The following is a 27,534-nucleotide window of genomic DNA, read 5'->3' as shown; positions in this document are numbered from 1 at the left end:
GGGCGAGATTCCCGCCGGTGCTGCCCCCCCTGTCCCCGAAGGAGCCATCCCCGCTGAGGGCGCTCCCGCTCCTGGCCCCGAGGGCGAGGTTCCCGCGGCTGCGCCCCCTGCCCCTGAAGTCGCCAGCAATGTCGGCCAGGGCATTCCCGAGCCGGAAGGCGACTTTGCCATCACTGGCGAGCCCGCGACAGAGAACGACATCACCGTCGGTCAAGGTGTCCCCGCCGAAGAGGAGAGCGATGTCACCACGGTTACTGGTGTCCCTGCAGACTCTGCCGACATTGGCACCCCTGCCGCGCCACCTGCCGAGAGCGATGTCATTGACGGCTTCGTCCAGGCTTCGGCGCCGGCTGTGAGGAGCAGTTTCGGTGTGCTTGCTCTCAGCGCCTTCATCGGCATGATCATCTGCATGTAAAGCTGCAGTCGCTGTGTTTCAGTGCGGTCTTGATCTAATTGGGATTTGGAATTTCGGAGTCAAGGAGGGAGGGTATCATTGGCATTTTGCGTGCTTTGTTCTTTCGTGCTTTTTTTTCTCTTTGGATTATCCTTTGGGCTCGGGAGCTGGTCACCTGGGAGGGAAATGGTTTGATTTAATCCTTGAAATTGATGGACGGATATGTAGACATGAGTAGGATCTAATGATCACCCCAAGAATAGAAGTAACAATCAACAAGAATGACGAGGCTTGAATTCAATACAGTGACCTACTCTCCCTGCAAAACAAAAAGAGAAATAGAATGCAATCGTCAATTGAAGAGGTGTTGGATACCAAATACAAAGGAAACTCCCAAGGACCTCCGTCATAAAGCGTGTCGCGTGCTCATCGGTTGGTGCGCAGCACCAAAGCCCAGCCGTCCATCGATCATGCGCAGGCCGTCACTGGGACACGCCGTCTTTGCCTATGCTCTTGTGCTGCCCGCGCAGAAAGCTCTCAATCTTGTCGTCGTCGAGGGGCCGCTCGGGCGGGCCGGGCGGGTTCTCGTTGCCCTTGTCGTCCTTCTCCTTCCTCTCGGCCTTGGGGTCGCCGAGGACCTTGGCCGCGACGGGCACGTATTCGACGACTGGTCCCTGTCAGCTTGTCCGTGAAGCAAGAAGAAGAAGAAGAAGAAGAAATGGCGTGAAGGAAAAGGAAAAAAAAAAGGAGCAGAGCAGAAACACACACACCCTTTTCAATAACAGGATGCATCACGCCGTCGTTTGCGTCCTCGGGCTGGCGCGCCTCAAAGGCCTTTTGGTCGAGTTGATCCTTGTAGCTCATGTCGTCCTCGTGCATGCCGACTTGCTCGGGCGCTGGGTTGAAGCGGGGGACGGATCGGTCGTTCATTGTGGCTGTGTCGGGGGGGGGGGGGGCGCGGCTCGTTTTGTACCTATCTCGCCGGGCAGGGCAGGGCTGCGTGTGCCTGGGCTGGGCTGGGCTGATCAGACGCGCTGGTTCGTTCGGAGGATAGCGAGGGACGGTAGCGCCGACGTACGTCACAATTAGCGTCGGTGGCTGTCAATGTCGGGTTGCACAGCTTTGTTCGTGTTTTCGTCGTGGGGCGGGGTGGGTATGGATATCGTTTTGTTCGTTTGGCTTCAAACTTGGTGATGATTCAAGGCGGATGAAGCACAAAGGGAGAAGGGAACGCAAGCGGATAGAGCAGCTACTGGGCATTGTGACAAGAAGTAATACCAGACCCCCCCTCCCCCGTTGCCCCTCTCGAATGACATCCGATTCATCCAGCAAGAGCAGCGCAAGCCTCTTGGCTGGCACGGCTACCGGTCGAGGGATTGCGCGGCCCAGCTGGTGATGGTGGGAACACCGACGTAAGGCCCAGGCCAGGCGCCGTCCAGGGGGAAAGAGGGGAGGGGGCCGCGGGGCACCTACAGGGGACTGATGTTACCGGTTCCAGGGCATTACAGGGCTGTCGGAGGTGGCACGCTCCCCTGGAGGACGAAACTGACGTCACATGGCGGGGGGCGCTAGGCACCGTGCGGCATGCGGCTCTTGGCAACGCTAAGATAACCTAAAATGGCCCCCAACGTTTCCGTTTCTTATCGTGCGCGCGCAAAAGTCGGTTTTGACCCCTCCAAGATTGTTGGGTTGCTCCTGCACGCAACACGCAGTACGCAGCACGCAGCACGCAGCAAACATCACGACAACCTCGCTCGCTGCATCGTCCACCCAGCACCATGTCGCCCATCCCCATCACCATCATCACGGGCTTCCTCGGCTCCGGCAAGACGACGCTCATCCTCAACCTCCTGCCGCAGCTCAAGGCGCAGAACCCGGACTACAAGCTCGCGCTGCTGAAGAACGAGTTTGGCGACCTCGCCGTCGACTCCCAGCTCGCCTCGTCGGCCGCCATCTCGGGCGTCCAGGAGCTCCTCAATGGCTGCATCTGCTGCAACCTCGTCGGCCAGCTGAGCGTCGCCCTCGCCGACCTGCGCGCCCAGGTGCGCCCCGACCGCATCGTCATCGAGACGTCCGGCTCGGCCTTCCCCGCGACCCTCGCCCTCGAGATCAACCGCCTCGCCCGCGAGACGGGCGGCCAGTACGTCCTCGACGGCGTCGTCTCCGTCCTCGACGTCGAGAACTGGCAGGGCTACGACGACACGAGCTACACGGCCCGCGTCCAGGCCCGCTACACCGACCTCATCGTCCTCAACAAGTGGGAGGCCTGCGACGAGGACCGCCTCGACGAGGTCCGCGACCGCATCGGCGACCTCGAGGTCGAGACGCCCGTCGTCAAGAGCATCAAGGGCCGCGTCGACGTCGACCTCGTCTTTGGCGTCGACGGCGGCCTCGCGCAGACGCTGACCGACGACAAGCCGCACGCACACCATGACGGCGACGCGCACGGCGACAACCACGACCACGCGCACGACCACCAGTCCGAGGTCGAGGTCCTCTCCGTCGAGCTCCGCGGCCCCGCGACCGGCGTCAAGGCTGACCGCCTGCTGTCGCTGCTCAAAACGGCCCCGAAAGACGAGGTCTACCGCATCAAGGCCGTCCTCGACGTCGCCGGCACCGTCCGCGACTCGGACCAGGACGACGCCAACCCCACGCCCCCGCAGGACCGCACCCGCCAGATCCTCAACTGGGCCTTTGGGCGCTGGACCTTTACGCCGCTCGCCGCCGGCGCCGCCGAGCACGCGTCCAGCGGCGACGTGCCGCTGCGCATGACGCTCATCCTGGCGCGCTGCGAGGCCAACAAGTGGCAGAAGAAGCTCGAGACCGGCTCGTTCCTCGAGCTCGCGGGCGACGAGACGGGCGCGCTCGTCGTCAAGAGGATCCTGTGAGCTGTTTGGGTGCTGGGCATTGCATAGAACACGAGACAATGAAGTGAACGAAGCGTAGAGCATCATGTGCATGGGACCTGTTGGGGCACGAGGGTCCTTGTGGGGCGGTGTGGTAGAAAACAGCAGACAGATTTAGATGGCGTAGACTATGGGCGGCGAGCGGTTATGGGTTCATAGACTTTCTAATTTTAGCACTTCTTTTTTTTCCCCTAACATCTTCTTCCAAGCTGAGCATCTCTCATACACAGGGGTATTCCCGCTAGTCCTACACTGTTGTATACATATACATACGTACTTTACACGACAAAGTTGACCGTCTTGGCGCCCCTTGCCACGATGACCCGCTTTGGCGACCTCACATCCCACGGCCCGCCCGAGAACTTGGTCTGCCCCTCTTCCGTCTTGAACACCTCGGCAACCATCCAGTCTCGCAGCGTATCCCCCGCCAGCCCCGCCGGCGGCTTGGGGATCTGCACGACGCCGCGGACCTTGCCGTTGACTTGAATGGCGCACGTTTGCTTCCGCGGCTGCAGCAGCGCCGCCGTGTCGTCCGCCGTCGGGAACGCCGCCGACGTGAACATGGATCGCGTGCCCGGGTGCAGGAGACTCCAGCACTCTTCGGCAAACGCTGGCGTGATGGGCGCCAGCATGCGCAGAATCGCCGACGTGGCTTCCCGACGAACGACTGGGCTGGACGCCTCGCTATCGAGCAGCGTGTTGGTGAGGCTCATGAGGTCGGAGACGATCGTGTTCATGGGGTAGACCTTGTTGTACGAGTCGGTCACGGACGTGATGGTGCTTTGGACGGCTCGCCAGAGCGCAGCCTCGGTGTCCCACTTGGACAGCTCTGCCTCCGTCATCGACTCCAGACGCCTGGAGCCATCAGTGAAGTAGGCGACCGCCGTTTCGTCTGATGACGCCTGGGCTGCCGTGCCCTTGACGTGCTCGAAAAGCCTGTTCAGCCAGCGTGTGACGCCGGCAATCTTGTCCTCGTCCCAGTTCAGCACATCGCTGACCGGGGCCTGGAAGAGCATGTGGGCGCGTGTGGCGTCGGCCCCGTGCGTCTCGATGCAGACGGTGGGGTCCACGCCGTTGTGCTTCGACTTGCTCATCTTCTCGAAACTGACATTGGCCGTGGCGCCCGTTGCGACCACCTTCGGATTAGAGGCGTCGCTGAGGTCGACTTCGTCGGGTTTGAGGAATCTGCCCGTCTTAGGGTCGCTGTACGTTTTGCCATGGACCATGCCTTGGGTGATGAGCCTCTTGAAAGGCTCGTGACTGATCGTTTCCGAATCCGGCCCTGAAGGGAACAGATCTGTTGACGCCATGAACTTATAGATGAAGCGAGCATACAGCAGATGCAGAATGGCATGTTCGATGCCGCCGAGGTAGAGGTCCACGGGCAGCATTTTGGTGGCCTCCTGAGAGAACGGAAGCTCCTTGTTGTGGGGGTCGGCAAACCTGGCATAGTACCAGCTGGAATCCACAAAAGTGTCCATGGTGTCAGTGTCCCTCTTCGCTGCGCCTCCGCACTCGGGACAGCTGGTTTCCGACCATTCGGGCGTCCTCTCGAGGGGGTTACCAGGCTGGCCACCCGCCCAGTGGTCGCTCACGTTGGGCAGCTTGACCGGCAACTGGTCTGCGGGAACAGGCACCGGCCCACAGGAGTCGCAGTGAATGATGGGGATGGGAGTGCCCCAGTACCTCTGCCGACTGATGAGCCAGTCTCTGAGCCGCCACTTGTCCATCGGCTTGGCGAGGTCGGCGGCTTCGAGAACGGCGACGAGCATCTTGCCTCCATCGATGGACTTTTTGCCTTTGAACGGGCCACTATGCTCCGTCATGATGCCGTGGTCCACAATGGGCTCATTGGCCATGGCTGTTGTCGACTCATCCTCAGAAGCTGCCAGAACAAAGCGCACGGGCTCATCGTAGCGGTGCTCCTTCCAAAAAGCATGATCCCGCACGTCGTGACCCGGAACACCCATGACGGCACCCTCGCCGTAGTCACCAAGCACATAGGATGCCACATAAATGGGCAGCGAAGCCTTGGTCGCGTCTGGGGTGTCTTCGTGGTAGGCCAGAGGGTTGACGGCCCGAATCTGGGGCAGCATGTACCCGACCTTGGAGTCTCGCGGCAGGCCAGGGAGGGTATCGAGGAAAGCCTGCAGCTCGGGGTCGCTCTTTGCCAGCTGGGCGACGACAGGGTGGGTCGATGCCAGAGCCAGGTATTGCACGCCGAACAGGGTGTCCGGCCTCGTGGTGAATACTTCAATAGCGGCGTGGGCGTCCTGTCCCATGGCCATGACGGGAAACTTGACGGTGGCGCCTGTCGACTTGCCGAGCCAGTTCTTCTGCATGGCAAGGACCCTCTCAGGCCAGGCCTCTTCCTTGGCGAGGGCCTCGAGGTCGGCGAGGAGAGCGTCGCGGAACTCGGAAATGCGGAAGAACCACTGCTTCAGCTGGCGCTTCTCGACCTTGGCCCCGGACCGCCACGAGCAGCCATTGGCGTCAACCTGTTCATTCGCCAGCACAGTCAGGTCGACGGGATCCCAGTTGACTTCGGACTCGGCCTGGTAGGCGAGACCTCGTTCGTGTAGCATCAGAAAGAGTTTCTGGGTGTGTTTATAGAACTCGGGATCGCACGTGGTGATTTCCTACGCAGGCTGCGTCAGAGGCGAAGGACGAGAGGGTGCACACAAGAGAAGCTCATACCTTGCTCCAGTCCCAGCTGCCATGCATCTTGCCTAGCTGCTCCTTCATCTTGGCGATGTTGGATGTCGTCCAGGTGGCGGGGTTGATGCCCCTCTCAATGGCAGCGTTCTCGGCGGGCAGACCGAATGCGTCCCAGCCCATTGGCAGCAGGACCTTGGACCCCTGGAGGGCATGGAAACGCGCCACGACATCGGCGATGGTGTAGACTCGCAGGTGGCCCAAGTGCAGAGTGCCGGAAGGGTAGGGGAACATGGGCAAGACGAACTTGGTCGGCTTGTTGTCGTGGCTCGCGGCAGGCTCCTGGGAGGACGCCCAGTTCTCACGCCATTTCCGATCTAGAGCAGGCAGATCGAGTCGATCAGTTCGGTGGTCGGCATAGCCTCGTCGCTGATGCAGACAGGAAGACTTGTGAGGCTGTCGAATGGAGATGAGAAGAGGCTGGCGGGCAAGGGGAGTTCGCAAGGCGGCAATGACTGCCTTGTTGGAGGACCATTGCTGGCCCGTTCGTCGTGCACAGAGCGCCTGCATCATGGTGTTGGCATCGTCAGGGCAGCGATGTGTGTAGGTGAAGCTGTCGCCGTGTCATGGGCGTGGTGGATGCGACCGATAGCAGGCAAGCAACAAACAGCAAGCCGAGTGTGGAGAGGTGAGTCGAGGTGAGGTCAGAGCACTTGTCGATACGCAGAACATTTTCTGGAGACGCGGCAGAGCGAGGGGACCCCTGACGCGATGGGCAGCTTAGTGGACATCCTTGCCATGCTTCGGGGGCCTGCAGAAGTCGGGCCCGTATCCGGTTAGCTGGCTTGGCTGGGTACATGTACAAGTTGCACCGGCACACCACTGAGGCAGAGGAGCACCAGACACGGGCCACCTCTGTAGCTGCATGAAGCATCCCACCCTCCTTCGCCTCTTTGGGAACCGTAGTGTATGGGCCTGCAGGAATGCCACCTCCGGTACAGCGCAGAGCTGCATGGTTGGGGTTACGCGATATGTCTCTTTCCCACAGAATTTCCGATCTCGGCCACTCATCGTGGGCGTGTGTTGGAGCAGGACTGGAAGCAGGACTGGAAGCAAAGAGACAAGAGTCAGATCCAACAGCTCCCAGTACACTCGGATTGGCGAACCCCCCCGCTAACAGCTACTGACAGTCCAGGTGACGGGCTGCCACTGTCAGCGGCGTGGGGTGGAAGGAAGAAAGAAGCAAGAGCCGCTGGCAGCCGGAGCAGGAAGCACGGCCACTGTCACTGCCCCGCCTTCAGACTCTGGATGGAATCAACACACGTGAAGGGAATCCTCACACTTCCGCTTGCAGGCGCGTTATCATCCCTACCTTAGTTCAGCCGCGTCCAAGACCTCGTGAGCAGCGAAACGAGCGCCGTTGGCCTCACTCATCTTGATCTATTGGCAAGGCAAGGGTTGTACGACAGCTCGTAGCTTCGCAACGATCGTCGACCTGGAAGGGTTTCTCTTTTTCTTTCTGCCAATTTTTGAGCTGCCATTTTTACCCCTCCAGCTTGGGTTGAACCCCGCCACCTCGCCCAGCTCAGCTTCAGCATCACCACCTCAGAGATCTCTATCGCCGACCACGGCCAACTCTCATCATGGACAAAATCACAGACAAGATCGCCGCTCTGCCGGCCAACGCCAACTACTTCTCCCTCGAGTTCTTCCCGCCAAAGACGGCCATGGGCTTCTCCAACCTGAGGGATCGTCTGGACCGCATGGAGAGGGCCCTTCGCCCCTTGTTTGTCAACGTCACATGGGGTGCCGGCGGTTCCACGGCCTTCAAGTCTCTCGAGCTCGCCGAGATTTGCCAGCGAGAGCTGGGCCTCACCACCTGTCTTCACCTGACCTGCACCAACATGAGCCGGCGTCTCGTCGACAAGGCCCTGGATGATGCCAAGGTCCTCGGCATCCGCAACATCCTGGCCCTGCGCGGTGATCCGCCGAGGAAAGCCGAGTACCAGGACGCAGTCGACGGAGAGTCGGATGACGGCGAAGATTTTGTCTGGGCCACCGACCTCGTCAAGTACATCAGGAAAAACCATGGGGACTACTTCTGCATTGGCGTCGCCGCCTACCCCGAAGGCCACGCCGAGGAGAGCCACCCCCTGGGACAGAGCCTCGAGCACGACCTACCGTACCTTGTCGAAAAGACCCAGGCCGGTGCCGACTTTATCATGACGCAGCTCTTCTTCGACATTGACGCCTACGATCACTTTGAGCAGGTCCTGAGGGAGCACCCGAGCGGCGCCTTCAAGACGATACCTATCATCCCCGGTCTCATGCCTATCCAGAGCTACCAAATGATCAAGAGGACAACCAAGCTGAGTCACGCCAAGATTCCTGATGCGCTCATGGCCCGGCTCGACGCCGTCAAGGGAGACGACGAAAAGGTCAAGGAGGTTGGCGTCGACATTGTCAGTGAGCTCGTGGACCAGATCCGCGCCGTCAAGAGCAAGCGGACGACAGGGCCTCAGGGCTTCCACTTCTACACCCTCAACCTGGAGAAGGCCGTGTCTTTCATTCTCGAGCGTACCAATCTCATCCCCGACAAGGAGCAGGAGGACGAAGAGGCCGTGATTGACGATGCGACAACGCCGCCCGTCGTACCAACCGTCCAGATCAACGGTTTGCACCCCGGCTCACACCACCGGCCCGGACGCAGGCAGTCGTCGATCGGCTCCGACCCGCATAACCGCGTCATCGTCTCATCGGCTTCGAATCATGCCTATGAAACCAACCCTGAGGGTGCCGGCCTGCCCGCCGAGCCCATCAACACGCGTGCCAACACGCTCGCCATCTCCGAGGGTGAAGGCGTCCTCGGGCGCGAGGCCACGTGGGACGACTTCCCCAACGGCCGCTGGGGCGACGCGCGGTCCCCGGCCTACGGTGAGATTGACGGCTACGGCGTCAGCCTGCACATGTCGGTGACGCAGGCCGTGCGTCTCTGGGGCCACCCCAAGTCCTCTGTGGACATCAGCACCCTCTTTATCAAGCACATTCGCGGCGAGCTCAGCGCCATCCCCTGGAGCGAGGAGGGCCTGTCGCCCGAGACCAACATTATCCAGGAGCAGCTTATCGAGCTCAACACGCGCGGCTGGTGGACCGTCGCCTCGCAGCCCGCCGTCAACGGCGTGCCGTCGCGCGACGCCACCTTTGGCTGGGGCCCGAGCCACGGCTTCGTCTTCCAAAAGGCCTTTGTCGAGCTCTTCCTGCCGGCCGCCGACTGGAAGGTGCTTTCCGAGCGGCTCACAGGTCCAGAGGTCGAGGGCACCGTGTGCTTCTACGCCTGCAACGGCAACGGCGACTTTGCCACGTCCGACGACAGCGGCGGGCTCGTGAGGACGGCGGTGCCGGCGAGCACCAACGCCGTTACGTGGGGCGTCTTCCCGGGCAAGGAGATCATCACGCCGACCATTATCGAAGAGGTCAGCTTCCGGGCCTGGAGCGAGGAGGCCTTCAAGATCTGGGGAGAGTGGTCGCGGGTGTACGGCAGGGGGCACGAGAGCGAAAAGTTCCTCAAGACGGTCAAGGACGAGTACTGGCTCGTCAACATCATCCACCATGATTTCGTCGAGACAAACGCGCTGTGGGATTTGCTGAGGGGGTAGGGTAGCCAAGTAATGGAAACATGATGAAAATGTGAAGCGCAAGAGCGTTTGGTGGTGATGCTGGAACTGTGCTATCAGCTCGGGCGTCAGAGTTTTCCGACGTTGCGAATTTTCACTCAACTTGAACGCCTTTCGACAGCTCCCGCGGTTCTCCTAGGCAACATCCTGTCACCGTCCTCCGCCACCGTGCATCCATGGAATTGATCTTTGTCAAAGGACACAAATTGAGTCCAGACAGACCAGGCAGATGTCATCTTTCACAGGGTACTCAGGATGATCATCAGTAGCCACGCCCAAGCCAAGCTATAAAATATGCCTATAGACTAGGGTATAGACTATGGAAGGACCAAACTCCCCAACTCCAAGACCCCTATATTTCAGCTCCCATTGTCCTGAGCCCGAAGCCTCCAGTGTCCATCGGGCTTTCATCTGTGAAGTCTTTTTGCTCCACGCGAGTCGTTGCTCGCAAACCGCTGCTCCCAAGCCATTGCGCGCAAGCCGTTGCTCCCAAGCCGCTGCCCAAAAAGCGCCCCCTCTTGGGAGACTCAAATCTCATCGTAATTCTCACTGCCGACAAACGACCCAAAGTCCACCCCACCAAAGCTGTCCCCCTCAGACGAAGCCCCAAAGTACCCGTCCATCCCCGTCTGGCAAAAGGCACCCCCCGCCACGACGCCGCCCGCGCCGGGCCCGTACCCTTGCGGCGCCGCGTCGTAGTCAAACTTGACGCCCTCCTGCGACGCGGGCGCCGCCTCTGGTGGCGTGTTGGCCTCGCTGTCCGAGGTCGTCAGGTCGACGCTCGGCACGGCGACGCGCGGGGCCGGCGCGAAGGGGTTGTTGAAGATTGTTGCGGGCCGGGCCGGGGCCGGCGACGATGCGGCCGTTGCGGAAGCGGAGACGGTGGCGGAGGTGGAGGTGGGGGCGGGCTTCTTGCGGCTCGAGGCCATGAGGCGGTCGTGCAGGCTGGCTTTGGGCGTGTCGATGCCGAGGGCGTCGTGGCTGGCGGTGCCGAAGAGGTCGTCTTCGTCGTCCTCGCCCTCGGACGAGGCGGCGGCTGCTGTGGTGGGGGTCCTGGCGGCGCCGCCGCCAAGCTTGGTGCGCTTGGTTGAGGAGGCGCCGGAGCGGGAGATGGCTGAAGCGGAGCGTTTGGAGGCTGTCGTCGGGGTCGAGGCGGCGCTTGTGAACGAGCCGGCTGTGGTGCGGGGCCCGCGTGGCGTCGAGGCCGTGCTGCCGGGGCCGAGGGAGAGGACGGAGGCCGGGTTGCCGCCGCTGTTGACGGTGGCTTTGAGCGTGTTGGCGTCCTGCTTGATGGCGCGGAACTGGAACTGGATGCCGTCGGCTGTGGAGCTGCCGAACATGCGGGCGATTTCTGGCGCGCGAGACGAGGAGCGGTCAGCAGGAGGTTCGCCAGCCAAGGTCTTTTTACAGGACAAGCAAAAGAGAAACGAAACAGAGGACAAAGGAAGCAAGAGACGCAGCAAGGTTTGGGGCACGCGGGTGTGGGCATACCCTTCTTGTCCTTGGGCAGGTCGGCGGGGACGTCCTTGCAGTCAACATGTTGCTCGCGTGCTTGGCGTACGACGTCGGCGTGCGCCTTGAGGGCGCGGAAGCGATGCTCGAGAGCGAACTCGGTCATGTCGGAACCGAACAAGTCCACAATGACTGCCTCACGTCAGAAAGACGGTCGGCTCGGAAAGGCAAGACACGAAGAAAAAGAACATAGTGATGGCTCATAGTACGTACCCTTGTAGTTCCACTTGACTTCAGGGTGGGCGGCGATCATGGCGCGCACGAGGCGGGCCTGAGCCTCATATGTCTTGAAGTTGGTCTTGCTCGAGGGAGCCATGTCGTCGGCGGTGTGGTCGCTGTCGTATGTGTTAGTGGACTGTCTGTTCAATTTTATTGGTGGTCGAATGAAAGGGGGCTTGGCCGATGGTGAGCCGGTTGAAGGGAAGGGATAGAGAGCACGAAAGTCGCCAGTTGACAGTGGAAGTAGAGGAAAGTGGGTGGAAGGTAGACCAAGATAGGAAAGCGCCGAAACCACACATACAAGTAGGTGTAATAAGTGTGCTTCTCTGGGAAGTAGGTCTGAGAATGATGACTTTGCTCTCTGGATTGTAAAGCGCTGGCGGAGGAGACTGTTAGTCGAGAACTATCGTTGGCGTTGAAGGTCTGGAGCAGAGCAGACTAGAGCCGGACCTGGTGTCGGATGATGAGTGGTGAAGGTAGGGCAAGAGGTGAAGGAGCAGAGTCACATGAGAGATGAGGGATCGTCGAAAGGGAAAGATAATTAAGAGCATCGAAAGGGAAACTGGCAAGAGCCCCAAGGACTGCCTCAAAAGTGTCCACCAATAGGCAGTTGCCAAAGACTCAGGAAACCAGGTGGGTTTGGCGTCACACAAGGCATCAACTTACCAGATAGGAAGGCTCTCTAAACTCCGAGGGGAAACAGGGTGGGTATCTCAATGTATCTCAAATGCGGAAAGGCAATGTACTGATGAAACCGAAAAGAGTCGTAGCTCGCCGGCTGGATGGGGGTATCAAGTAAGAGGCAAGAGGCAACAAGACCAAACGCTCAGGGTATATCCCCCGAGTCGATCGACTGAGCTCCTGCAGCAAAGCTTAAGAACCTGTGCAGAGCTAGAAGATCGTGAGCGTCAGCCAGATGGCCAAGCAGCAGTGGCGTCGAACCTACCCTCTTGGTTCTTGTGTACAGCGGCGTGGACGGGTTCGGCCGTCGAGACCGAGCAGCGGGCACTAGGGAGCAGCAAGCTCCACGGCACAGACCGAGCCAGCCGAATAGATACCAGACGGCTGTGGCTGCTGCTGCTGCTGCTGCTGCTTTGAGTAAGTAAAGATGGCGATGTGGAGATGCCGGCTTGTCGTCTACCTAGCGTCTGTGTAAGTGGATTGTCGGTTCAGCAGCGCTCTCGTTCGTTGTAAGCGTAAGCACAACCGGATTTGTCGTGTGCTGGATAAAGTCCCGAGCGGTCAATTGTTGGCTAGGTCGACTGCGAGGTGCACGGCATATAGGGGGAGTGTGTGTGTTTCTCTGTGGTGAGAGAGAGAGAGAGAGGGTGTGGCGAGGTAGGCAGAAAAGGAGGAGGCTGGGGGTGGCTTGGATCGACTCCTGATGGTGGTGTTGTCGAGTGCGACCCAGATAGTGTGGTACATCGCCGACACCCTCTGAAGGGCGCAACTAACCACAAGGCCCCATTGAATTGATAGCAAAAAATTCATGGGTGCTGGCGACATGCAGTCCTACGCATGGTCAAAATTCTGGGTATTAATATTGTATATCAAGCGGTGGCTCGCCCCCCCAGATAGAGGCCTCAGATGTAGCCCTTAACACGATTTCACGGCGGTGCACAGCATCCAGAGTAACGCTGAGGCTGCCACACGCCCACAGCATCCCTGCGGCCCGTCCTGTCGTGCGCACGCGCGCTTCCCTGCCATCTGCCGGTAGTTCCCTGGACCCTCCTTTAACGCCAAGTACAATGCTTTTTTCTTTCTTTGCCTTTGAGGTCAGTTCTCTCATTCGCCAATGCATTGGCCTGCCAGCCAACATGCGATGCGGGGTGGTGCGAGGGATCATCCGTCCCATCCGTCATCCAAATGTGTCTCGCTTCCTCATACAACGGGCCTACCCGAACGCCAATTCCAGCGCATCAACATGCAAACCGATCGATCATGTCCTGCCACGCAGCCCCCCCACGGCGAGTCACGCCTGCGTGGGCCGCCCGTTGATCTCCAGCACAGGCGGCTTGAAGGTGCCCGGCTGAAAGTCCTCGAGCGGGTGCTCCTTGACGACCACAGGCGCTGCGCTATTGTCGCCGTACATGACGTACTGGATGCCCAGGAGGGAATCGCAGCATGCTTGGAAGATGCCGCACATCTTGAAGGCCGGCGGGATTTCGGTCGAGGCTGTGAAGAACCAAAAGACCTTCATGGCGTCGCCGATGAGCCAGCTCGCCAGCAGGGAGACGCGGAAACCCTTGCAAGACTGGACGCGGGCGTTGGTGAGGATCTGGGGGATCGGAAGGATGGCCTCGATGCCGAGGCCCAGGAAGCCGATGGCGGTCGAGTAGGTACCGTAGACGGCGGGAACGGGCGTCAGGATGAGCTCGAGCGCGAGCAGGCCGATGAAGAGGTAGAAGAGGGCGTGCCAGTACCTAGAGGGAACGAGGCGCGAGGTTAGCGGTGCTGGCTGTAACGGAGCGCATTCATTTGTGCCGTGCGACGAGTCCAGCGTGTCCCCGGGGCGCAACTCACGGCTTGGGCGACCTCCACTGCCAAAAGTTGAACGGCCTCGGTGTTTCCTCGTGCGCGGCGCCGGCAAAGGGCACTGCCAATTCTCCTCCCTTGGAGGAGGGCGGTAGACGGTGGTCGAGGGCGATCTTGAGGAGGGCGACCTGCATGGCAATCATGACGATCGCCTGGATGAGGAGCGCATTGTCAAAGTGCGCGCCGGGCCAGTAGAAGAGCCTGTCCATACCTGTCAGCAGTGGTTCGGAAGCCTCCCCTCCGTAGCGCAGAGAGAGGATCTAGAAGAGGGTGGCGACGCACTTCAGCAACGACGACACCAGCATGATCAAGGGAATGTCGAGTGAGAAGCCGGCGCTCGACTTGTTCCTGTGCATCGAGATGGCCTGGTCGCTGTAGGAGATGACGGGCGACAGGACGAGGAAGACGGGGGCCAGATAGCCCGTAAGTGTTGCGAACCACATGGCGGCGGATGGTTGTCGTTTGGGTGGGATGTGGAGGAGAAGAGGGCGAGAGTGGGAGGCGAGGTGATGTATGGTTTCGCGTCAGTTGTCGGCCGTGTCGTGTCGTGTCGTGTCGTGTCTTGCCGTGCCGGAGAGGGGGGGTGAGAGAGGGACGCGCAAGGGAGGAGGGCGCGGAACAGGCGGGATTCGAGGTGGAAAAAGCGAGCTATCACCAAATCATGCCGCGCTTCGTTGTAGAGTTTGGAGAGAGCAGACAGAATCAAGGTCGGAACAGGAAAGGGAACCAGGCGTGGAGATGGTGCTTGAGTCGCAAAATTGGCTATGTCGAGCACTTGGTTGATCAGGGGAGCATGGAGCCAATCATCCGCAGATGCCGGAAATGACGATCGCGAAGTTGCAAAACGACGGTGCTGGAATTCTTTTGGGGGTTTGGCCCCTGTCCTCATTCAACAGGGATGGCATGGAAATGGCCAGCAATGTCGCGTTTCTGCGCCCGAGTCAGCAGCGCAGTAGGGGATAAGATAAGTGAACACCACGATAAGATACAGACAGCACAGCCACCCGAAACACGGAAGGCAGAGGGGTCACCAGCCACAAAAGAACCCCTCCATGCAGCCTTCTCTTCCTTCCCTCCCGACGGCGACTGCCCCGCCAAAATTTCGTCTCGTCCCTCCTCCTTCTGATGAGTCGGAGTCCTCCCCTCTCCGCCATCTCGCTTTGATCCTCAACAGCCATCCCTCCCGCCTCGCGACTCACCGCGACTTTGCGTCCAACCCATACGCCCGTCGGCCTCGCCCGCTGGCTGCACTCAATCGCGCCATGGACTTCCTCACGCTGATCGGAGGCCCGGCCTTCACCCCGACCCAGGCCGACGAGCTCATGGGCCGCATCAACAAGCACGCCGGTCTCGAGTCTCCCGTGGCCAGCGTCACCGGCAAATGGATCTACTACGTCCACCTCAAGGGAAGCGACAAGAAGACCGTCACCCAGAAGCTCGTCCGCTGGCTCGAGATGCCCGCCGACCAGGCCTCCGCCGATCTGCCCTCCAATACGCCCACCACCAAGACGTACTATGTGACGCCCCGCAACATCTCGCCTTGGTCGTCCAAGGGTACAAGCATCACCCACGTCTGCGGCCTCAAGGACCAGATCGAGCGCATCGAGAGGGGCCAGGCCATCACCGTCACCTTCGACCAAGGCCTGACCAAGGACACGGATGCGATCCCCTTCAAGGACATCATCTACGACCGCATGACCGAGACCATTGGCCTCGCCCAACCTGACCTCAACACCATGTTTGTCGAGGGCCAGCGCTACCCCCTCGAGATTGTCGACATCTTTGCCGCCGGCGCCCAGACCCCGCTCGAGCGCCTTCGCGATCACAACAAGAAGTTCGGGCTCGCCCTCGACGAGTCCGAGATGGAGTACCTTGTCGAGGTCTTCAAGCGCCAGGGCCGCCCCCCGCACGACGTCGAGCTTTTCATGTTCGCCCAGGTCAACTCGGAGCACTGCCGCCACAAGCAGTTCAACGCCAGCTGGACCATCGACGGCGAGCAGATGGCCGACAGCCTGTTCGGCATGATCCGCAACACCCACAAGACCACTCCCGACTACACCGTCTCCGCCTACAGCGACAACGCCGCCGTCCTCGAGGGTGAGACGGCCGCCTTCTGGGCCCCCGACTACTCTACAGGCTCCTGGAAACTGACCAAGGAGGTCGTTCACATCCTCGCCAAGGTCGAGACCCACAACCACCCCACAGCCATCTCCCCCTTCCCCGGTGCTGCCACCGGTGCCGGCGGTGAGATCCGTGACGAGGGCGCCGTCGGTCGCGGCTCTAAGCCCAAGGCCGGTCTCTGCGGCTTCTGGGTCTCTGATCTGCTGATCCCCGATGAGAAGGCCCCTTGGGAGGTCGACATTGGAAAGCCCGCCCACTTCGCCAGCAGCCTCGATATCATGCTCGAGGCCCCCATCGGAAGCGCTCGCTTCAACAACGAGTTTGGACGCCCGTGCCTGCTCGGCTGCTTCCGCACGCTGCTCACCAACGTCGGCAACGACGACGAGCCCGAGTGGCGCGGCTACCACAAGCCCATCATGATCGCCGGTGGTGTCGGCACCGTCCGCCCCCAGCACGCGCTCAAGGATCCCAAGGACGTCAACGACGGCGCCCACGTCATCGTTCTCGGCGGTCCCGCCATGCTCATCGGTCTCGGTGGCGGTGCCGCCTCCAGTGCCGCCTCGACGGAAGACACGGCCGAACTTGATTTTGCCAGTGTCCAGCGCGGCAACCCTGAGATGGAGCGTCGCGCCCAGATGGTCATTGACACCTGTGTGTCTCTCGGAGACGAGTCGCCCATCGCCTTCATCCACGACGTCGGCGCCGGCGGTCTCTCCAACGCTCTGCCCGAACTCGTCAAGGACGCCGGCTTCGGCGGCAAGTTTGAGCTTCGTCAAGTTCACACCGACGACAAGAGCCTCAGTCCCCTTCAGCTCTGGGCCAACGAGTCTCAGGAGCGTTATGTCCTTCTTGTCAACAAGGACTCCCTGAACCGCTTCGTCAGCATCTGCCGTAAGTGTCTCTCTTCGCGGATGATACATGTGCAAGTGCTCTTTGCTAAACAAGCGCAAAACAGGCCGCGAGCGTTGCCCCTTTTCCGACGTCGGCACCGTCCTCGCCGAAGACGAGAACGGCAACTCCAAGCTCATCCTCAGCGACCGTGACTCCACCGAGCACCCCCTGCCCATCGACCTCCCCATGTCCGCCCTCTTCCCTCCCGGCCGCCGCCTCGAGCGTGTTGTTGAGAGGCGCGAGCTTGACCTGCCGACGTTCAACGCTGTCGCCTCGCTCAAGTCCGCCGTCAGCGACACCGCTTCCAATGCGGATCTCATCACCGCTGCGACGGAGCGTGTCTTCCGCATGCCGGCCGTCGGCTCCAAGTCATTCCTCATCACCATTGGCGACCGGACGGTCGGTGGCCTTACCGTGCGTGATCAGATGGTTGGCCCGTGGCAGACGCCCGTTGCCGACTGTGCTGTCACGGCCACGTCGTACCAGATCGGCTCCAGTAAGAGGACGGGTGAGGCCATGGCCATGGGTGAGCGTCCCCAGCTGGCGCTCATCTCCGCCGCCGCGTCCGCGCGCATGGCCGTCGCTGAGAGTCTGCTGAACCTCGGCGCCGCCGACATTATCGGCGAGCTGAACCGCGTGAAGCTCTCCGCCAACTGGATGGCTGCCGTCAATCACCCCGGTGAGGGCGCCCGCCTCTACGAGGCCGTCCACGCTATTGGCAAGGAGCTCTGCCCCGAGCTGAAAATCTCCATTCCCGTCGGAAAGGACTCGACCTCGATGAAGGCGTCGTGGAAGGACCGCGAGTCGGGCAAGGCACAGAGCGTGACCGCGCCCGTCTCCGCCATCATCACCGCTGTCTCTGTCGTCGAGGACGTCAGGCGGACGTGGACGCCCCAGCTCCGCCGCGTCGAGGACGTTGGCGAGACCATCCTGCTGTACGTCGACCTTGCCGAGGGCAAGCAGGCCATGGGCGGCTCAGCGCTCGCACAATCCTTCGGTCAGCTCGGTAACGAGGCCCCTGATGTCCGCAACGTCGGTCTCATCACGGACTACTTCGACGCACTCAAGCAACTCCACGAGAGCGGCGTTGTGCTCGCCTACCACGACCGCTCCGACGGTGGTCTCATCACGACCGTCGCCGAGATGATGTTTGCCGGTCGCTGCGGTGTTGAACTTCTCCTGGATGGCGTTGCCAAGTCCGGCTCGACGGCCGACGTCCTCGAAGCCCTCTTCAACGAGGAGCTCGGTGCCGTGTTCCAGGTTCGCAAGTCGGACGAGACCAACTTTAAGCGCTGCTTCGCCACCTGCGGACCTCCCAAGGGCCTCATCCGCAAGATCGGTGTCGTCAAGGCCACCTCCAAGCAGGAACTCACCATCCGGTACCAGGACCCGACACCCATCGTCAACCTGGACCGCGTCGAGATGCAGCAGTGGTGGTCGCGCACGTCGTACGCCATGCAGAGGGAGCGCGACAGCCCGGCGCACGCCGACAGCGAGTTCGCCACCATCGCCGATTCCGAAGACCCGGGCATCTCATTCAACCTCAAGTTCCAGCCCAAGGAGGACATCAACCCCCTGACGGCGACGGTGGGCAGCTTCTTCAAGAACGCACCCAAGGTCGCCATCCTGCGCGAGGTCGGCGTCAACAGCCACGCCGAGATGGCGTTCGCCTTCAAAGCGGCCGGCTTCGACCCGATCGATGTTCACATGAGCGACATCCTGGCAGGCCGCTCGCTGCGCGAGTTTGTCGGCCTCGCCGCTGGCGGCGGCTTCTCGTACGGCGACGTCTTCGGTGCCGGCGTCGGTTGGGCGCAGTCCATCCTCGAGCACAAGCACGCACGCCAGGAGTTCGAGGCATTCTTCAACCGCCCAGACACCTTCTCCCTAGGCGTCTGCAACGGTTGCCAGATGATCACGAGGCTCAAGGAACTCATCCCCGGCGCCGCAGACTGGCCCACCTTCTCGCACAACGCCAGCAGGCAGTTTGAGGCCCGGTTTGGCATGGTCACGATCGACGACAGCCGCGCCGCGACGCCCTCCGTCTTCCTCCACGGCATGAGCGGCTCGTCCCTCCCCATCGCCGTCTCGCACGGCGAGGGCCGCGCGACGTTCACCTCGCCAACCCAGCTCGACACGCTCGGCGCCGAGGGTCTCGCGCCGCTACGCTACGTCGACAACCGCCGCCGCACCGCCGAACCCGAGTGCTACCCAGCCAACCCCAACGGAAGCCCCGGCGGCGTGGCAGGTGTCCGAAGCAAGGACGGACGGGTCCTCGCGCTCATGCCGCACCCCGAGCGCACCATCATGGCCGACGTGGCCAGCTACGTGCCGCCCAGTCAGATTGAAGAATGGGGCGAGTTTGGTCCCTGGGTCAGGATGTTCAAGAGCGCGCGCCGGTGGGTGGGCTGAGCTGAGCCAGAGCAGCCAGTCACTCGGCGCGAGCGTGGAGCGTGGAGATGATGATGGGGGAGATCTTCTCCTTTCTCTACTTTCTTATCGCCCCCCCCCCCCCCTCCCTACCCGCCGCTTGTCTTTCAACCCCTCGTTTCCCTCCTCCCCTCTTCCCCCGCATCATCAGCAGCAACTGCCTGATGGTCGGTCAGAAAAAAAGCCAGTTCCGCAATGATACGCGTATACATGTATATACGACGTGGAGAGGAGCTCGATAGAAAGAAGTCATGTCCCCTTGGCCACCGCACGTGCCGTGGCACCGAGGACTCGTCGATCTCGTTTTGTTTTAGTGGTGGTTTATTCACACTCCCCCCGCCGCGCCCGGAGTTATTGCGTCTAGCAAGGTAGTAGGTAGGATGGTTGGTCCTAGAATATATGGAGAAATAACAAAAAACTGGTTACCGCTCGTCACCGTCGATGTCTCTGCCTCGCATATCCAAACCAACGCCGCGCCAGTACGCGGAATGCTCAGTCTTCTTCGTCACCTGCCCAGCCTGCTGACACCCCATCGTACCCCATCCTCCAGTAGCACAACGGTATGCAGGGGTTGAACGGAGCACCCTGGAGACCAAGCAGACCAACAGCCGGAGGCGGATGGAGAGAGAGGATCTGCGCCATCCTCTGGGCTTCTCGAAGAGGCGTCTCACCCGCGCTGCCCTTTCCCCGCTCCGCTTCTTGCCCCCTGGTGTGGCGGCCGCTCACTGATGTGCCATGGAGTGTTGCTGCCCACAGGTCCCTGGTCGATCCCAGCCGAAGGTACAGCAGTAGCAGCATCGGCATCGGCAGCATTCAGGTAAGCCTAGAAATAGACGACGCGGTATGATCAAGTGGAAGCAAAGGCAAGGGAAGGGGGCGGGAGGGGGTGATGATGCAGTGAGCAAGTTAGGCAATAAGGGGTCGTCTTGTCCGTTCCCCGTTGACGCTGGGCGTTCCCGAAAGTCTGGTCACTTTCTGTTGTAGGATCAATGTCCGCGTTCGCATCGGGTCATGTTGGCACTATCGTGGCGGCCGTACATGGGGGGGGCGCATGTACAGTAGATAGAAGAATATACAGAGTACGACAGCGAGCCCTGACTGGCAGGCTGGCTGGGCCCCGCCGCCCCTGTCGTCGTGCTCATCTGGTGTTGCAAAGGGGGTGGGAAGCCGGGCAGCCGCGCTCCGCGGTGATTGGTGGTGAGGCGACTCATCGGTCGACGTCGAGGATCGTCTGCATTGGGTCGCGGGCAGCAGATTCGCTTATACTGTCATGGCGGTTGGTAATGTTGCGCAGCCTTTTGGTCGGCAACGGCTTTGCGGGACAGGCAGGTAGGTACCTACCCTATAGAACTCGGTGGCATGTGGTCAGCTGGTGATGGCAACCAACAGGCCTTGGCAGGCAGAGACTGAGGCTGTTCTGTATGTTGAGAAAGGGGCCTCGTTGAGAATTCAAGAGAAAATTGAGCATGGCTGGCTTCATACCTCCTCCATGTTCCTTCCACGCAATGGACTGGCACTCAGCCTGTGATGGGAGGCCAGGCCTGTATCTGTGGCACGATCGAATGAGGTCCAAATCAAGAGGTCCAAGTACACGCAAGTTTGACGCGAGAGGTTGGGCGATGACACCATTCTGCCATTCCTTCCTTCCTTCCTTCCTTCCATAATCACACACGACCCTGTCTTTCATGGGTTGCTGGCCACGACTCTGACTTGCGGCCAGGCTGTCAACCATTTGGGCAGGCGTGCGCGCCGACCCGGCCCCTTGTCACGGGGGTGTGGAGAGCAGACGCACGATGTAGGTGAACCTGAGAATAGGATGGTGCAGTTGCGTCCTGCCCTGGCATGGCACTGAACGGGCGCTGCTCTCTGGCGGCACCCCTGGCCGATTGCTCTGTAGGCTGTGCCCTATGCCGCACCCGTCGGACCTTTTCGCTGTGCCGTTGAGGCCTCGTGAGAGGCCCTCCCTCCCGTTGGCTTGTGTTGCAGTGGGATCACCTGCCATACCCGGGGCCCGGCATTGGCAACTGAGCGCTGCAGACTGGGCGTTGGCGCTACACGGTCCGTGGTGGGTTTGTGCAAGCATGCTGGTCCTGGGGGCCAGTGTCAGCCCTTTTCGGGCCGGCGTGTACCCCCCTTTCGAGTACCGTGGCCGCACTTCCAAGACCCCCCCCCCCCAAGGCCCCAGGCTATCAACCCCATTTCTTGCTTCTGCCATCCGTCGACAGCGGAAGATGATCGGGTGTCTGACGTGCCATTCGGCCGCTCGCCACTGATGCAACGAGACGGTTGGCTGACATGTCGCTGTCGCATCGTTGTTGCATCGCTCGAAAGCTGACGTGTTGATGGCCACGACCGCGTTGTAAGTGAGTCCACCCAGCCCAACGCAAAATACAGGGTGAACAAAGGCAAGGGCCGTTTGACCGCCGGAAGCACATCTTTCCGAAGTGCTTGGTGGTGCTGTGCCGTTTCTGAGCAGGCACCGATGAACAGCGCCGCAGGGCAAGCGAGCTGTCCGCCGGAGCGGACTTCCGTCCCATGAACGACGACAGCGAGCCTCGCTCGTTCCTGCTCGGCAGAAGTGTAACGTGAACTAGAAGGGGGCAGCCACTCAGTCGTCATCGGCTTTCAATTGCCGCGAGAGGTTGACGATGTTGCTGTCGCGCCTGTAACGATGAGGCGTGGCCTGGAAAAGGGCCGGATGTCGTCCGTTAGAGCGAAGGCTATGAGCCAGCTCATGGAGGCTCTCGGCCTATGTGGCCGGAGACACGCCGCGATCGCGCTTGCGTTCTACGTCTCGCCCCATCGCAATCTGCAGAGGTGCAGCGTGTAACAGAACGGACAAGTTCGGCTTGGTCGGTCGAGGTATGGGTCCCAGGCTTTGGGAGTATGGCGGCCATGTTGCAACAACGAGGACGGTGCGTCTATTCTTCATCGTTGCTAATTTGACAGCGGCTGGCAACGGCAAAGATACCAGCCTCCAGCTGCGGCGGGGTTTGGCCAGCAGGTACCAAGCAGCAGTCTCTCGAGTGGCCAGTTGCTTCGACGCCCTCATCGGGATGGGACACATTCATCGAGTCGAACGACGCCCCCTTCATTTCGAGACAAGCGGGTTCGATCTCAGGGTCCATCTGGCTGTGCTGACGCCAGGTACCTGATGGGCGTCCCAGACGGTTGACAGGCAAACAAGGACACGGTGCAACAAGATGCGGATGCAGAGCAGGGAGAATTCGCTCGAAAGTCTGTCATAGTGAGAACCGTATCACGCAAACCGCACCGTACATGAGCGAACTGCCAAGTCTGCGACGAGCTTCACCCGAGAAGATGACGACGGTTGGTATTCCCAGTTCTCGTTGCCAAGAGGCCTTTCAGACCTGTCATCGACCCGTGAGGCCTGTCAACCCGCGCCGCGTCCTCCTGGGGCGGGGCTTATTTGGCCTGAAGCGGTGGGCGCGGGGGGGGGGGGGGTCGGACGCATAAATTCCTTCAATCAGAGAATGGCGTCTGCTGAGGCACCCGACGGCTCGGGCTCGTATTAGGGAGCACATGAAGCGATGTCAACCAATATCCGGATGGCCAATCTGGGCCAGCGGGCTGCCTCCTCTGCCGTATAGAGGGTGTATTGTGCGCTTTCCTCCATCCTTCCATGCTGTGCCTCAACGACAGCCTACTTCACGTATGTATTTTTGAGGAGCAGTCATTTGCCCGCCTCGGCACCTGCCTATTGCAGTTGCACGCAGGGGTCCACCGATTGCTCTTGGGGGGTTCTCTGTCGAGTGGAGAAGAAACGTCGAGAAGAGTTCCTAGCGCGTCTTGGAGGTGCTCATCGCCAAAATGGTAGGGGCCAGGGGCGGAGCAAGGGAGAGCGCATTGCAGGCGTATGGAGGCACAGGCTGGTGAAAGGGGGGCCACTCTTTGCCGGCGGAGTGCCCACGTTGCACCCCTGAGAGCGAGAAAAACAGAGATCGAGAGGGACCTGCGATGGAAGTCATGTGCGTGGGTGTTGTGAGACCCTAACCCGTTTCTGCCACGAAACCTTCAATAATGGGCAAAGTAAAGTTGCTGATGGTTCCCTCCGTCCCACCATGGCTTTCCGGACGCATGTGGGCTGTGGGCGGGTACTGAATTTACAGTCTTGTCCGGAGCGTACGATCTCGGCAATGACTTCATTCGGATCGTGTTGGGCGGCTTGTCCATTGTAAAGTGCGAATCCATGTCCATATGGTATGGGAATTTATGATAGCCCCGGCCGCCGTCGCCGCCTAGTCCCAGATCTGCCCCGGCAGTCCAGAGAGGCCGGCCATTCAGAGCCAGTTTCGCTTTGCAGAGCCTATTCGGGCAAAGACTGGTCGAGAAACAGTGGACCCAACGTGGACCGGAGATCCGGAGTAAGAGGGTTAGTCAGGCCGTTGGTGCCAGGGTAGGTCAGAACCCCCAGTCTGGTACCTGATAGACCTTGCCTTTGCTCGCTTCCACCAGAACGAGGCATTTGTTACTGGTGCCATTTCGGCCTTCTCAGGGCACGCAAGACCCGAGTCGCCCCACGATCGACCTCCATGGATGCGGAGCCGTCGACAGTGCCGCCGCCTTCCTCCTGTTTGCAGTACATGTACATCGTAGTCTCCAAGGACATGGCATCAATCTCACGTGCTCGGCCCACGTCGTTGTCTCGTATCGGAAGCCTGCTGAACAACGAGCTGGACGACGAATCTGAACGAGAGGTGGGCAAAGCGCGATCACCTTCACTTGCATACCAACGTAAACGAGACCGATAACCAACATCATCTAGCAATGCCATGGTCAAAATGAGCATCATCCATAGCACCATCGAGACGAAGGACGCATTTCTTCGACATTCCTGGGCACGCCCCTTCTCCCTTGACATGGAGGACGACAGGACGATCGGTACTGGGATGGTTGACTCGCGCCGCCACGTCGTCGGCACATGTGTGCTGAGAATCCACTTTTGACAAACGGAAAAGCTCCTCAGCTATGTCGAGCCTTGTCAAGGCGAGCTCGTGAATGGCCAGTATACGAAATATGGCTCGTGAGGCTTGTCAGGTTAATTAGCTTCATGATCACCCTGTTCCAGCTGCCGTGGCCGCCCCCCGCATCCGTTGGGCGGCCCAGATCTCAACCGTGATGGCCCAAGCTTCCTGTGGGAAGGAGGGGGGGTGGCATATTTTCGCGGTTTTGCTTAGGATACCGCCGCCGCCCGGTCAATAAACTCTGGGTAGGTTCTTCGTAGTTTGCGGCACCTCCGGTTGTTGGCCCCAACAGTCTTTGCACATGTAGTTTATCCGGACGGCGTGTCGTCGGAAAGACCGCATTTGTCCGCTTGGTGGTTTTGCAATCCATCTATCTCTCTCTGACGCGCAGTCCATGTTTCGTCTCATGCCAAACGCTCGTTGTGTGACGATCTTGAGTTGTGCGGGAGGGGGGCTCGAGATCCATTTCAGCAATTTAAGGGTCTGCTGCGTGGTGTGTGCATCATGGTCCGCCCGCCGGCACTGGCCCCCCGAAAACCTCGGCTGCGTTCCGCCGCATTCCCGACATATGATTTCGCACCCATCCTCAAGTGCCGGCCGCGGGGATCAGCATCTGCTATGCATGCAGTCTGCCATCTTGAGGATATTGGGCATGGACAGCAGCCAGAACGAAAACTTAAAGAACGCAATCGTCTGCATCGCCGAGTCCCGTCGAACGTGCCGCCCTGGCCTTACCTAGCTCATGGAGATTTTTGATGTTGCCCGCTTCCGTAGACCAACTGACGACGAATTGTCGCCATTGCCAAGGGCCGAAATTCTCCCAAGCCAGGCCAATGTCAAGTCGTCTCCACTTGAAGCATGGCTTCGGGACCGAAGGGTACATAGGTACAAGCCTGTGCGCGGGGAGGGGGGGGGGTGCTCGACCCACAGCAGGTGTAAGTCCAGAATCTCTCTAAGATCTGTCTTCCCCTGGCGACGAACTGACGTGCAAGTGCCAGCCTCCACCAGATGGGGCGGCCGTTGCACCCTGGTCCCTGATCCCGACCGCCGGACATCTGGCCCATGCTGCCCACGTTACAGGGGCCCGGGCGAGCAAGGACAACGGAAATTGGGTGTGCGGTCGGCCGCTGAGAAATTGAGGCAAGGTGATAGCAGTATGGGTTTTAAAAATAGCTTTGTCAAATGCCAACATCTGGTGTGAACTGCGCCGTTGAACAAGCAGCAAACTCCAAGTTGGTAAGAAGGGCCCGGCCCGCCGCCTGACAGTTTGATCAATTCTGCTGCTGGATGACCAAAACACGGCGAGGGCTGTCAAAAGACTGCTACCAGTGGTAGACAGACAGTCGAGCGTTGCGGACACACGTGTCATGGCGTGGACAAGTGCCGCTCGTGGCGGCGCTTTCGGAACTGCCGGCGGCGACCACCGTGGACTTGCGGGCAATAAAAAAAGTAAGACCTGCTGCACATCGGCACCTCTCTGGTTGGCAGCCCAGTCAAACTTCTGATCCGAACCGCCTCGCCGCTAGGAGGGATAAATAAACGCATGTTCTTTTGTTGCTGTTGTTGCTGTTGTTGTTGTTGTTGCTCTCAAGCCGGCGATGACGCACCTTGACTTCGTAGCTCCATGTCAAAGCGCGTTGACAGAGCATAGTCGTGGGCTCGCCAACTCGTGGAGGATCAGAGGACAATGCCGACTAGGCGGAAGGCCGCCCGTGTGATTGCATCGATGCGTGGCGCCGGCAATGTCAGCGTCCAGATGCAATGAGCTTGTACGGCCACAGCAAGTGGAGATTTCGGGCGCGTGCATCCGCGACGGCAATGTTGAATCTGAGACACATCGTCACTGAGGCTTGTTGTTGCGATTCCTTTGCATTGGCAAAACTGTTGGTCTACACCTGGAACTTGATCGGCATTGCAGGTTGAGCTTGCTGTCATTGTGGGTATCTGGCGGTCTGATCTCCAGGCAAGGCCAGGCGCCTTGCGTTTGCGCTGATAAGCGTCTGACTGCCGATCCTATTGTTTGCTTGGCGGCGAGCGCTGGGCAGAGCCTTTCACGTCTTGAGCCTGGCTTGTTGACCCCAGCCCGGTCGCACTCGCTTAAATGGTCCAGCGTCAGCTAGTCATAGTGCCCGAGTGCAATTGACGCTGGGCCCGCCAGAGTCCAACCGCTTGTACACTAAGGTGTTAGTGTAAGCCGTCACACTGGGTGGCTGCGACCAAGGGACTCTGGAAGAGTGTAACCGATGGTGGGCTGGATTCCACAGTGACGGATTCATATCCATGAAGAAATGCTTGGCTGTGCGCAGTAGTGCTTTTCGAAAAGGGCACGATGGTGCGTGTGACAAAGATCCGGGTAAGCTGCCTGGGCCCATCGATCCGCAACAGGGGAAGGGCCAGGCAGGCAACAGGAGCAGGGAAGCATCACAGCGACTGGGATTGTGTGCATAAGTATGTACTGAAGAGAGACAGACAGAGCGTGGATGTTTCCAAGACGGGTTCAGCGACTCGTGCAGCCGGAGGCAGCGCGATTCCGTTCCGGACCCAGAGGAGGGAAGGGGGAGGGTGCAGACCGAGGCTGCAGGGTGCGACCGGGTATTACTTCGTAGTGTTGGAGCGGCGGGCGATATGCAGTCGGTGGTGTTGAGTGGGCAGAAGAACAGGTGGCTCCGCTGCACGGAAGCGCTTTCGGGGGCATAGAGGCGTCGATGAGCCGAGTTGAAGAGGGGCACAGCAGGGAGGGGGCGGCTCCTGGCCCCGTCTGGTCTGGGGCATGATAATGCAGTTCGACAGGTGGGTAGAAGCAAATGGGACGATGTTGATCTCGGTGTCGTGGGTAAAAACTGACGAGAATCACAGGGCAGTGGATCTCCACGTCGGCAACAGAAGCGTCTGGGGAAAGAAGGCCGGGTATACGAAGGCACCTGCCTCCACTTGCCTGCCGAGAGGCCACTGCCAAGTGTCACACTTGCCCGTAACTTGCAACATTTCCTACTCGGGGTTGGTTCGCCTCTGCCTGGATGAAACTGGGCTGATGAGGCCTGAGGGTCAGCCAGGATGACAGTCGGGAGGCAGGCAAGAGGCGCCAGCATTGCGTGCCTGCCTTTCTGCCTGCCAACTGGCCACATTCAGGTGCTCGGGACGACAGACGAAAGACGAAAGGCGAACACCAGAGGCTGGCAGGTCTGGGGCCAGGAACAGGATCAGGAACAGGCACA

General features: G+C 60.2%; 7 protein-coding genes across 7 annotated transcripts; 3 read left to right on the top strand and 4 right to left on the bottom strand.

Moving 5' to 3' along the window:
- Positions 1–876: 876 nt before the first annotated feature.
- Positions 877–1,324, bottom strand: D7B24_007117 (uncharacterized protein; the record flags this gene model as incomplete). Its single annotated transcript, XM_028641232.1, has 2 exons — positions 877–1,061; positions 1,165–1,324. The coding sequence occupies 2 exons, from the start codon at positions 1,322–1,324 to the stop codon at positions 877–879; spliced, it is 345 nt and encodes a 114-aa protein (XP_028494786.1).
- An 848-nt stretch (positions 1,325–2,172) lies between these two features.
- On the top strand, positions 2,173–3,282 carry D7B24_007116 (uncharacterized protein; the record flags this gene model as incomplete). The annotated part of the gene is made up of 1 exon (XM_028641231.1): positions 2,173–3,282. One exon carries the CDS (start codon positions 2,173–2,175, stop codon positions 3,280–3,282), a length of 1,110 nt encoding a protein of 369 aa, XP_028494785.1.
- Positions 3,283–3,578: 296 nt separating this feature from the next.
- NAM2 (Leucyl-tRNA synthetase, mitochondrial) lies at positions 3,579–6,528 on the bottom strand (the record flags this gene model as incomplete). Its single annotated transcript, XM_028641230.1, has 2 exons — positions 3,579–5,939; positions 5,998–6,528. 2 exons carry the CDS (start codon positions 6,526–6,528, stop codon positions 3,579–3,581), a joined length of 2,892 nt encoding a protein of 963 aa, XP_028494784.1.
- Positions 6,529–7,598: 1,070 nt separating this feature from the next.
- Positions 7,599–9,611, top strand: D7B24_007114 (uncharacterized protein; the record flags this gene model as incomplete). The annotated part of the gene is made up of 1 exon (XM_028641229.1): positions 7,599–9,611. The coding sequence occupies one exon, from the start codon at positions 7,599–7,601 to the stop codon at positions 9,609–9,611; it is 2,013 nt and encodes a 670-aa protein (XP_028494783.1).
- A 545-nt stretch (positions 9,612–10,156) lies between these two features.
- On the bottom strand, positions 10,157–11,457 carry D7B24_007113 (uncharacterized protein; the record flags this gene model as incomplete). Its single annotated transcript, XM_028641228.1, has 3 exons — positions 10,157–10,980; positions 11,121–11,273; positions 11,355–11,457. The coding sequence occupies 3 exons, from the start codon at positions 11,455–11,457 to the stop codon at positions 10,157–10,159; spliced, it is 1,080 nt and encodes a 359-aa protein (XP_028494782.1).
- A 1,875-nt stretch (positions 11,458–13,332) lies between these two features.
- Positions 13,333–14,338, bottom strand: D7B24_007112 (uncharacterized protein; the record flags this gene model as incomplete). Its single annotated transcript, XM_028641227.1, has 3 exons — positions 13,333–13,783; positions 13,884–14,096; positions 14,178–14,338. The coding sequence occupies 3 exons, from the start codon at positions 14,336–14,338 to the stop codon at positions 13,333–13,335; spliced, it is 825 nt and encodes a 274-aa protein (XP_028494781.1).
- A 609-nt stretch (positions 14,339–14,947) lies between these two features.
- On the top strand, positions 14,948–19,316 carry D7B24_007111 (uncharacterized protein; the record flags this gene model as incomplete). Its single annotated transcript, XM_028641226.1, has 2 exons — positions 14,948–16,907; positions 16,972–19,316. The coding sequence occupies 2 exons, from the start codon at positions 14,948–14,950 to the stop codon at positions 19,314–19,316; spliced, it is 4,305 nt and encodes a 1,434-aa protein (XP_028494780.1).
- Between the last annotated feature and the right edge of the window lie 8,218 nt (positions 19,317–27,534).

The sequence above is a fragment of the Verticillium nonalfalfae genome (assembly GCF_003724135.2).
Source record: "Verticillium nonalfalfae strain VnAa140/NRRL 66861 chromosome Unknown scaffold_54, whole genome shotgun sequence".
Taxonomy (NCBI): Eukaryota; Fungi; Ascomycota; class Sordariomycetes; order Glomerellales; family Plectosphaerellaceae; genus Verticillium; species Verticillium nonalfalfae.
Note: the sequence above shows the minus strand (reverse complement) of the source record. Positions and strands in the feature narration are given on the sequence as shown.